The 12,459-nt window shown below is 40.1% G+C and overlaps 1 protein-coding gene across 1 annotated transcript in view; it reads right to left on the bottom strand.

Annotated features, from left to right (window-relative positions):
* LOC124619580 (peptidyl-prolyl cis-trans isomerase Fkbp12) overlaps positions 1-5,793 on the bottom strand; it is a 38,810-nt gene extending 33,017 nt beyond the window's left edge. The window contains exon 1 of the mRNA XM_047146075.1: positions 5,574-5,793. Within this exon, the coding sequence (XP_047002031.1) occupies positions 5,574-5,610 (37 nt within the window). The 5' untranslated portion in view covers positions 5,611-5,793. The remainder of the gene's footprint in view (positions 1-5,573) is intronic.
* Positions 5,794-12,459: the final 6,666 nt, after the last annotated feature.

Below are 12,459 nucleotides of genomic sequence, written 5' to 3' on the forward strand. Positions count from 1 at the left end.
TAGGGCTTTGCTGTACACGATGGAAAAATCAAACTCCTCCCCTCTCAAGGTATGCACAGAGCTCGTCAGTTTGGAGGAGAAGATTCCAGTGGAAAATGATGCCCTGTACCGAGTTCAAAGATTGGTGGGGTGCGACGGAGACTGGGATGTCACCGAGATGGTCACAAGCACACAGGGCTTCAAATTGGGCAGCAGAAGATTTCTTTATGAGCAAAGAACCGGACCGCATTTTACTCATGGATTCCACTTCGCCGTAATTGTCTTCAATCGTCTCCACGAAAAACAAAGGCTTGGTCATGGCAAAATTTTCACCATCTGTCCTGGTACAAACCAGATACTGAGTGAAAGGTTTCAACCCAAGCCAGCGAGCTTGACCTCTTCCCAGGGGGTGGCCAGGGAGGGGAAGGCTTAAGGATCAGAAGAAGGAGTGTCATGTCTTCTATCACTCTTAGAGACGGCCACAGAATGGCCCAGATGTTGAAGCTTTTGTCGCTTCATGTGCAAGGCGTCCACCCTAGTACCACCCACTCCAGCCACCCCAGTACCACCCACTCCAGCCACCCCAGTACCACCCACTCCAGCCACCCCAGTACCACCCACTCCAGCCACCCCAGTACCACCCACTCCAGCCACCCCAGTACCACCCACTCCAGCCACCCCAGTACCACCCACTCCAGCCACCCCAGTACCACCCACTCCAGCCACCCCAGTACCACCCACTCCAGCCACCCCAGTACCACCCACTCCAGCCACCCCAGTACCACCCACTCCAGCCACCCCAGTACCACCCACTCCAGCCACCCCAGTACCACCCACTCCAGCCACCCCAGTACCACCCACTCCAGCCACCCCAGTACCACCCACTCCAGCTACCCCAGTACCACCCACTCCAGCTACCCCAGTACCACCCACTCCAGCTACCCCAGTACCACCCACTCCAGCTACCCCAGTACCACCCACTCCAGCTACCCCAGTACCACCCACTCCAGCTACCCCAGTACCACCCACTCCAGCTACCCCAGTACCACCCACTCCAGCCAGGGCCTCACGCATGGGCGTCCCCCAGCCACAACAAGGGCAGTCTGGCACAGCGGCCATTACCAGGAGTTCTGATGCTCCAAAGTGATCAGCATCAACTCCTTAGCATACACGAGGCTTTAACAGCTCAGGTAGTAGGAGTGTGATCCCTATGTTATCAGGGGGCTCAGCCAAGTGGGTACTTAACAGCCCCACCACACGGACTGGCTACAGTGTTGGTGACCTAGCAGGAAGGGGGCCAGGGTGCAAGGGGAAAAGGGAGGGGAGGGGGAGAGGAGCCTGCACCATGGAAACTAGGTTGGGAGTTCATCCCCAAATGGCCCACACTGGAGGGAAACATTGGAAATGGACATGAAATCCCAAGGGAACCAAAAACGCCGAAAAGGGGATGGAAACATCAAACTAAACAATAGCACATACCAAAACAAAGCCAGGAGGGTAGACAGGCCGATATAAAGAAGTCCACCATGAGAAAGGCAGCGAGAAAGAAGCAAGGACAGGGAAGGTGAGTAACAGGGATGGTAATGCAGTCTGGAAAAAGGAATGAGACTGCAATAACTCAGGGCCCCATGCGCGCCACACACGTACCCGCAAAAGGTACTGTGGCCCCCTGGGGGGGGGGGGGGGGGGACCAAGGTATGTGATTTTACGTCTTTATGTAGACTGTTCTTATTCCTAGTATTGATACTATGTATTGAGCTATTGGTTGGAAACAGATGTATTATTTGCAACATATTTCATTAAGGAATAAACACACTGAGAAGCAGTGGTTAGAACGTGAAGTTCCTTGAACAGGTTTCTACGAGATATTCTTGAATTTACACCACTAATGATTCTTATCACAGGGTTTTGCACCATAAAAACTTTTGCTCAGTTTGATGAGTTGCCCCAGAATATGATCCCATACGACATAATAGAATGAAAATAGGAAAAGTATGCAAGGTTTTTTTTTTTATATTTATATCTCTTACATCTGACATCAACCTCACGGCAAATACAAACTTGCTTAGGCGCTTAAGCAATTCCGTGGTATGGCCTTCCCAACTGAATTTTTTATCGAGTTGTAATCCCAGAAATTTAACACTCCCAAGCTCTTCTATCTGCATGTCTTCATACGTTATACTCATGCTGGGAGGAAACCTCTTACAGGTTCTGAACTTCATATAGTGGGTTTTCTCAAAGTTTAATGACAGTGAATTAGTGTTAAACCACTTATCAATGTCAGTGAAAATTTGATTAACAGCTGTTTATAAATATGTACTTGACTTGTTGCTTATTGCAATGTTTATATCATCTACAAACAAAACAAATTTAGCATCTGGAAATGTAACAGATGAGAAATTTTAATGCACATAAAAAAAAAGCAACGGACCCAAGATGGAACCTCGAGGACAACCACATGTAATTAATTACCAGTCAGATGAAGACAGACTGCTTACTACACAGGTATTTCGCAACAACACCCTTTGTTTCCTGTTAGATAGGAAAGACTCAAACCATTTCGCAGCACTGCCGGTGACACCATAATATTCTAATTTACTTAAGAGAATGCTGTGGTTCACACAGTCTAAGGCTTTTGACATCACAGAAAATGCCAGTAGCCTCTAATTTATTATCTAATGAATTAAGTACATTCTCACTGTAAATGTAAATAGTTTTCTCTACATCAGAACCCTTCAGAAATCCAAACTGTGACTTGGACAATATATTATTTGCAGTTAGATGCTTAAGGAGATGCTTTAACACAACCTTTGCAAATATTTTTGAGAAAGCTGGCAAAAGTGAAATTGGTTGATAGTTTGATGGTGTCTCTGTATCCCCCATCTTATAAAGCAGCTTAACTTCAGCATATTTTAGCCAGTCTGGAAATGTTCTGCTGATAAGAGATTGATTACACAAATAACTTAAGATAGAACTCAACTCCCATGAGCACTCTTTGATTAACTTAGTTGACATATTATCATACCAACTGGAATACTTAAGATTTTAAGGATTTTATGATGGATTCTACTTTCTTTGGGAGACAGGAGTGTCATTTCCATTTTACTGAAGTTATTTTTAAAGACTGGTCTTAGATACTCCATTGCACTGTTCACCAAACCTGCTAAACCCAAGCTGTCAGTAACAGAAAAGAAGTACTTATTTAAGAGGTTTGCAGCACTACATGTACTTGTTAACGAAGTCTCATTTATTTCTAGAGCTATCTGTCCCTCGTCTCTCTTTCATCCCCCCCCCCCCCTCCAGCTGTGTCTGTCTTCACAGTATCCCATACAGTTTTTATTTTGTTACCTGATGCAATTGTCTCTCTCATAATAAAACTGCTTCGATTTATGGATTACTTGCTTCAATATGCAGTATACTTTGTAATACATCACAATTCTAACGTTAGAGCTGTTCCTAGATAGTGCACACTGTCTCCTTTTTGCCCCATATGATAGGTGTAGCAAAGCTAATGCAGTGAGCGCTCAGCTATGATCTACTCTCTTCTGCAAGAAGGAAGTCAGTACCAAGACTAAGTTATCTGTGCACCGTTCAATCTTTCGACCAACTTTGTTGTATGGGAGCGAAAGCTGGGTGGATTCAGGTTACCTTATCAACAAGGTTGAGGTTACGGATATGAAAGTAGCTAGGATGATTCCACGTACTAGTAGATGGGAACAATGGCAGGAGGGTGTCCACAATGAGGAAATCAAAGAAAAACTGGGAATGAACTCTATAGCTGTAGCAGTCAGCGCGAACAGGCTTAGATGGTGGGGTCATGTTACACGCGTGGGAGAAGCAAGGTTACCCAAGAGACTCATGGTTTCAGCAGTAGAGGGTAGGAGGAGTCGGGGCAGACCAAGGAGAAGGTACCTGGATTCGGCTAAGAATGATTTTGAAGTAATAGGCTTAACATCAGAAGAGGCACCAATGTTAGCAGTGAATAGGGGGTCATGGAGGAATTTTATAAGGGGGGCTATGCTCCAGACTGAACGCTGAAAGGCATAATCAGTCTTAAATGATGATGATGATGATATCTTTATTCCTTGTGTAGGCCTAATCCACAGTTCCGTATGATTTGAGTTACCTTTAAGGGAAAACAATTTTCAAAAGTGGAGGCAACTTTATTAAAGAATGCTTTGTCTTCCATTTGAGTCCAGCCTATTGTAAACATCTATCCAGTCCATGTCTTTGAGCAATTTCCTAAATTTCTCAATTTTTCACTTATTTACTACCCTCCTGTTCTCAAATGTAATAGATTTAGAAACTGCATTTGTTAATTCACACAAAAAGGATCTGCAAGTCAAAAAGAACAAACATTTAGTCTGAAGCACCATTCATGAATTAATATGCACTGTAGCAAGGAAGCAGCCATAAGCTACATCACCTGGAATACACCAACACCTGATTCAACACTGATTAAAATTTAGTTTTGTTCCAGGACCTTATAAAACCTGGAGTATCATTATTACAAGAAGTAGGCCTATGTTGTGTTTTCATAAGTGAGCAGGAGTCACCTCGTTTTAGCCACAGATTTACTGAAATTTCAACATTACAAGTTTATAGAGTTTCATCAGGGCAATTATTTTTCAAATTTTTATACTGGTAACAGAGTGATACTGGTTAATGAAATATGCCTAAATCGTGTATTGCTGATGGTACTGCAGGCCCTACTGTTTGTCTGCAGTGCAGATAAACTTGAACAATTGATGAAAATAAGTTGCTAACTAGTTAGAAAGTAAACCTGCTGACGAATTAAGATTATACTAGGACAATGTATAATGAAGACATTGTGCAGTTGAAGAGAACTAGACAGACCAGAATACTTTTTTAAAAAAAATAAGCCTGGAATGCTTTTAGTAAACTTCATACAGGCTTTTCCAAAACCAAGCTGCTCATGTGCGAAGAAGTTTACAATCGGTGTCTTGCCAGTTTTGACTGACGGGTGTTTGGCACGGACAGCTAAAGCAAAAGCTACAGATTACTACGAGGCTAATGGAGAGCAACATGTTAACCATTCATAGACACACGAAAAATAAATTCATCTGTGGAAGGACTACATTGAGAAATATTGTGATCGTTGAAAATTAATAAGGTAAATGAGGGGCCTGTAGATACACGTATGTACGGTAGACAGTTCGAGGATCACTCTGCTGTATTCCGCGAGATAAAGCAAACGAATGTAGTTCTCGAAATGTCTCAATTTACCATAGTGAACACCACTGCTGAAACCAATTTCATTCAGTATAACAAGGAGATATAGTTGTCTTCTTGTCACAGCAAATACGGTCCATTAGCTTTTGCTATTTATTAACTGTATCAAATGCATTGAAGAACTAACTTTTTGAAAGCTTCTAAGAATACTTTGCGTTCATCCAGGGAAGTACACGCGAACGAAACATACAATCTTGGAATAACTGATAATCATCGTATGGTCGTGAGGCGAGGCGAGTCTTCCTCTGGATCAGCACAGAAACAATCTTATATTCAGAAAAACGAGTGAAATGTAGGCTATTGTATAAAGCCTAAGAGCTAAATTTTCATTTTCTGCTTACCATCGCCGGGTGAAATTACTTCTACTTCCACGCCCATTTTAGAAATGCCTCTCACAGTACGCAACTATTACAATTAATGTAGACTAGAGTACAGCTGGATGCTGTACCGAGTGCAAAGCAGGCTATAGCACCACCACTTCAATACACCTGCAGCTGCAGCGACTAACTGTTCGTGCTTCTTGCCTTTTAGACAATACGCTGAAAATGGCGCTTTCAAGGTACATTTTGGGTCACGATATTTTTATTAACAAGATGTCGTTAGCGAAGCTTTCATGTACTTACTTAGAGATGAAAATAATTTGTGAAGAATAATAATCAATTAATATTGCAGCCAAACGTAAATTAATTCTAATTTATTATGCAGCTTGAGTTCACTAGTAGCAAAGGTACTGTTTATCAGGGATTCACTTGCTGAGAACTGTTACTGTAGAGCCGCGCGTTTCAAATTTAAATTTTGTGACTTCTATTCACGGTATCCGGTCTGGACTTACTTCACTATAGTCAAAGTTAACATCCAATACCATCGTCAATAAATGTACCATCATTTGCACTACAGCAAGCGAACGAAGGAAGGTTAAAGTGTAACCGATGTCACCACGATCGCAGTTAATTTCTTTCATTCATTATTAACTACCAAATATGGCTGTTGCCAAGGCAGTGATCATAACATTTATGTCTTTGTGTTAATTATCGCGTCTAAATTATTGCACCCACCCAGGCTGCTCTGCAGTTCCACGAATACTCATTACGAAAGACAATATTATCTATGACAGCCCTCTTAAAAGCATGGAGGTAAGCTATTCTTACCTCCATGCTTAAAAGCCTATCACCAGATCTCAGCTGTGGAATATGATGAACAAGAACAAGCAATTATTACTACTCCATTTGCCCTATAAGGATATAATTTTATGTAAATTCAATTAAGCATCAGGCGTGACGCTAGAGGGAGGGAGGCGTTATTGGGGTCATGACACCCCCAGCTCATGAACGACACTTATGAAACGTTTGTATTTTTACGCATATAATTTTTTTTATCTTCATTATATAATTTTCGAAGAAAAGGTTAACATGATAACCGCCAAAAAATGACAAGGAGTTCTAGAAAATTACAAATAATGTTTAATGGTGGCCACTTCAGTTGCCCAATTGAGAGCTAACACACAGGTGAGCTGACCAACGCCAGAGAGTATTCCAGACTGGTACAGGTGCCCGTTCACGGCCTGGACAAAACTACTGTATAAGCAACAAACCCTACTCCACACATAAACCTGGCAAACCAAAGGAGGTTAGCAACGCAAGTCGGAAAGGGAAAGACCTTCCGCTAGGAATAAAAATAACAAAAAGACTAGCAATCACAAGCATAGTCGGAAATAACTGAAGGAAAGAGCGTTCCTCTTATTACATGATGCCATAGCCTTAGTCCTCAGACCTGTGTTGAAAGTTATAGTGCTAAGTGAAATACTGATAATGGTGCGTAAACACCTGGATTTATATCATGTAAATTATTAGTCTTGTAATTAATGCTAAAGCAATGTACTAAGTACTATTATTATATTGAAACATTTATAAGTGTTATTGTTAAATCCTAGGCAACTGTGGTATGTTAAAAGTGGCAATGACAACAAATCATTTTTGGGGTGGGGGTGGGGGGATGAAGGATGCTGTGATATCCCCCCCCCCCCCCCCAAACCATACTCCGGATTCATGCCTGTTAAATTATGAATCTGACATTTTTCAAACATGTGTTAACGAAATACTGAAAAGATTAGGATTCTGTTTTGCATACATAATAATAATAATAATAATTTTATTGTCTTTAAGCCAATACAGCAATAGACAAAGTCATACACATAATACAAATCAGTTTAATATTACATGTCATGAAATCCTTTATATTGTAGAATGGGTTTACAACTAACCATTCATAAAGTGTTTGTTTGTATTGTTGCTCTGGTAAATTTTGTATAGCTTGTGGAAGTTTGTTAAATAATTTGTGGCCCATAAGTTCATAACTTACCTGATTTTGACAGTCTGTGGTAGGGCGTATGGATAGAGCTGTCTGTCCTAGTGTTGTAACAATGTATATTTGCCCTGCATTGTACTTTAGGTAAGTTCTTTTTTGTGTTGATTTAAACATAATAAATATATAGGTTTATTACTGTCATGATTTTTTGTTGAGTAAACAAAGGTTTACAATGAGCCTTGTATGGCGAGCCTGTAATTATCCTAATAGCTTTCTTTTGCAGCAATAGTATATCTTGCACACAAGTGGAGTTTCCCCATAAAATAATACCATAGGATATTTTGGAAAAATGAATAGTAAGATACTCAAACATAATTTTTAGGTACACAGTGCATTAATCGCCTTAACAAATAGATTACCCTAGACAATTTACCACTAATCACGGTGTATACGACCCGGGGAAAACCCGGGAATTTTTTCATCCGGGAGAAAACCGGGAATTTTTCATTGTTTTAGCTTTTAGTTAAATTTTTGCAATTTTGACTGCAGAATTGATTCTCTAGCAGTATCCTGCTACTGGAGAATGATACTGCAGCAATAAAATATAAACGAGAGGGAAAAAAATAAAACTTTAGTGGAAATGTGCAATTTACAACAGCAAAACATCGTGCACGCACAAGCGTCTGCAAATAACAAAAATATGTCAAAGGCCTTAGGACGCAGACTGTAATTCTTCGTAACAATAAACTGCTTGCTATGAGCATGACGTCACAATTGTTCACGTTAAGGTTCGTTTGACCAATTGCCAGCGGTCTGTTGCGCATGCGCATTTGACTCGCGTATAAGCAGTACCTTCTCCCGCTACTTGAAGTTTGGCTGTTGGCTGTATCGGTAGTAGCAGTAAGCAGCCAGATGCAAACGAGAAAAATTTTTCTCTCGCGCTCTAGCTGCCAGATTCACGCTTGCACAGAGTTGTCTGAGTTGTAGTGGGGAGGGGGTTAACCTCCACGTGACCCGTGTTTACGTTAAGTGATTTCGCTGCTTCTCTTCGTGTACAGCTCCCACGTCAAGTGAAGACAAACGGATTTCTGTGGCCGGGAACCATCAAGTGAATTAAAATACCTTCACATAATTACGGAGGGCAAAAATATATTATTAATTTGTTTTCTGATTTTATTTTATTTCCAAGTTAAGTAGCAGTCAAGCATTAATCGCCTTGCAGAACAGTGAAGTTATTTTTGCAAGTTTGCTAAAGAAATTGGGCTTTATTAATCTTTCCGCTGAGGCAATCATTTTATTTGAAACGAAGTGTTTCATTCTACAGTATTGCCTGGTTCCAACTGTTCTCAGAATTTCAAGTGCACGTTATCATCTTCTGCCATATATGGCATTATGCCATAATAAAGAACCTAAAATAAGATCTTAGAGTACAGGTACTCCAAGAAAATTTACATCCCAAAAAACACACTGAAAAGCTTAATATCAGATGGGACCTACTTGATTGTGAATCTGGAAAAAGCCAATTTGCACTTCAAGCCGAATTATGCATTTTAGTGTGGTTTACGAAATTCCGATGCTCTTTGGAGTATCCTCTGATGCCCTGTTTCTTTTATGGTGTAATGTAAGCTCTGTTAGTGCTTTGTACACACGAACATGCGGGCTTCCTACACCACTGCAGTTGCACACGCACAATAATGCCTGTTTTCTGGCGCTCTCAGACAACTGGTAAATCGAACCAATTTCTAACAGTCTCCGGATAGCATTGTGAACGGTGGTTAGAAAAGTGCTACTTTCAAAGAAAATTTATTTTAACGCAACATGAATTATGTTACGTGTGAGAATGTGGGATGGATATCTAAATCACAGAGCGTTCGAAACTGAACAGTTTGAGGCCCAGCCACTTACAAGAATTTGGAGCCGAGACATTTATGTCAGAATTTTAAATTTACTGGCACATTTGTGTGATGTATCTTAAAGTATAACACGTGCAAAAAAAAAAAAAAAAAAAAAAAAAAAATCAATATTACATGTGAAAGCTTAGCTTCTTTTGTAGCATGTTAATCTTAGAGACCAAAATTATATGTGGAAGCTTTTCTTGTAGATATACGGTACTGTGTACATTAATGTAAACCGTTAACTTTCCCTTTTGCGTGTTCGCGCTATGTAACCAGTGATCTTGCTATTGTCTGACTGTAACAGGTGTCCTATGCTCTGAATAGCTGCTGTCATCGGCTGGCGAGATCTCGTGGTTTGAGATATGACTCGCTTACAAAAGGACATCGCAACCTCGGTTTCAACGCTCCGGTAACTAACGCGCTGTGTTTGGTGCAATTCGAATTTATACTTTCGTGATACGAAAATATGCAGCGTATATGTTGCTGAAAATCAAAGGTCTTTCCAAAACTTCTCTCCTTTTTTAAATTAAAAGTCTCTCCAAAACTTCTCTGCCCCGTCTTTTCTTTTTTTAACGGGAAGTTCTACGCGATTGTATAAAACGTTAACCATTCAAAGGATTGATAAGTTTTACAGTTCCAAGGGAAAACCTACGGAAAACCTACTGTCACTTAGCACAGAAAAAGTGTATTTTCGCCCGGTAAAAAGCATATTTTTTAAACGGGATATCCAGGAGAAATCCGGAAATTTTTTTTCCTTGTCCAGTATACACCCTGCTAATATACTTAATATGTGGATTCCAAGAAAGTTTATCATCCAAATATACCCCCGAAATTTTAACACAACTAGGATCATCTGATGGAAACTAAATACCATCTGCTGGGTTTTGCTTTCATTAAGCAAGAACTCATTTGCTTTAAACCAGAGTGAAGCTTGCTCAATTGTCTCTGCAACACATGTTTTAATGCTATTAAGATCATTACTGCTGTTCAGAAACGTTGTATCATCAGCATAGACTACTGTTCTGGATTTAATAAATGATGGCAGGTCATTTATCATTATTAGGAAAAAGAAAGGGCCCAGCACGGATCCCTGCGGAACACCTACCTTAACTTGTTCTGTACTGGACATTTCTTTCCCATCACAGACGGCTTGCTTACGGTTTTGTAAATATGATCTTAATAGCTTAAGGCTGTTACCTTTAACACCATAAAAGTCCATTTTTTCGAGTAGTAGTGTATGTTCTACACAGTCAAAGGCTTTGCTTAGGTCACAAAAAGTCACTTGATCAAAGCATTTATCTTCAAATACTTGATGGATGTATTTAACAACATTGTCTATGGCATCAATGGTTGACAGGTTTTTCCTAAAGCCATACTGTGATCCACTTATAAATCCTATGTTACCAAAGTAAACAGATAATTGTTGGTAAATTATGCATATTGGCCTGTAACTTCAGACAGAATTTTTATCTCCTTTTTTATGTACTGGAACTACCCTAGACAGTTTAAGCTCATCGGGGAAAAAACTCTCCAGTACACACTTGTTTATACAATATGTTAGGGGGTACACTATACAGTCTATTACTTTCTTCAGCATGTTACAAGACAGGTCATATATGTCTACACTGTCTGATGATTTTAACTGCTTCACTATTCTTAACACAAAACCAGGTGAGACCTCAGAAAAATTGAAGGTACTTGTGTTTGTTGATGCCCCTAGCAATATTTTTTGACAGTAACTGTGATGAGCTGATTTCAGGTTTAACTATAGCACTTCCTACTTCCTCAACTGATTCAATAAAAAAATCATTAAATTCCTGGGGAGAGATACTAATTTTGTCACTTCTTTTATCTTTGGCGACACTATTTATTAGTGTCCATCCTGCTTTGCACTTTTTTGCTGCATCTGCAGCATCTAAGAACTCTTTCTACATCTACATCCATACTCTGCAAGCCACCCAATGGTGTGTGGCAGAGGGTACCTTGAGTACCTCTATTGGTTCTCCCTTCTATTCCAGTTTCGTATTGTTCGTGGAAAGAAAGATTGTCGGTCTGCCTCTGTGTGGGCTCTAATCTCTCTACATCTACATCCATACTCCGCAAGCCACCTGACAGTGTGTGGCGGATGATTTCCAGTCATCTTGGTAAGTATGGTCTGAGATTTAATCCCAGAAATTCTGTGTTTGGCTTTCAGAAAACAGACTTTTTGAGATACTTCATTGTGTTAGATGGTGCCAAACCAGACTTTAAGAGCAGTCCAGCCACTGTAATGCACTTCATTCAGAAACTATGCAACAATGACAAGTATTTCTCAGTATGTCGAATTTCTATTGCAGTCATTTAGAACTTGCTTTAGAGGGCCATGTTCTCCAAAAAGAATATCTGTAGCAAACAAAGAAGAATGGCAAAAGTAAAATTGACTAAATTCCAGAAACAACAGAACAGTTTTAAAAATTGTAAGGAAAATCTAGCCCAAGCAGCACTAATAACTTTTCCAAGGGTGGGTGTGAAGTATTGTTCATGGATGCATCAAACTTTACAACAGGAGCAGCCCTACAACAGAAACATGATGGAATTTTGAAACCTATTGGTTTCATTTCAGAGACTTTTTTTCGCCCTTCCTACAGTAATTATGCAACTTATGACTGGGAACTTCTCAATATTTATTTGACAATAAAGTATTGCAAATATCTACTTGAAGGTAAGATATCCTATGTCTGTAAAGATCATGCACCATTCACTTCAGTATTCAGACACCAGAAACGGAGGTCTTCACTGTTGTAACTCCAGCACATTTCCCAATTCACAACTAATTTGCAACACGTATCCAGCACATGAAATATAGTGCTCCATCATGTGTCTAGGTTGGGAAAATTAGAGAGGATGGACTACAATGAAATGGCTATCTGACAAGAAAAATGACTTGTCCCATATCCTTATAGGTTCTCCTCCTTCATAGGATCTATGAAACATGATAAATGTTTGACTGAGAAAGGCGAATAATTTCTTGACCTCTAGTCAGTTGCAG

The sequence above is a fragment of the Schistocerca americana genome, chromosome 6 (assembly GCF_021461395.2).
Source record: "Schistocerca americana isolate TAMUIC-IGC-003095 chromosome 6, iqSchAmer2.1, whole genome shotgun sequence".
Taxonomy (NCBI): Eukaryota; Metazoa; Arthropoda; class Insecta; order Orthoptera; family Acrididae; genus Schistocerca; species Schistocerca americana.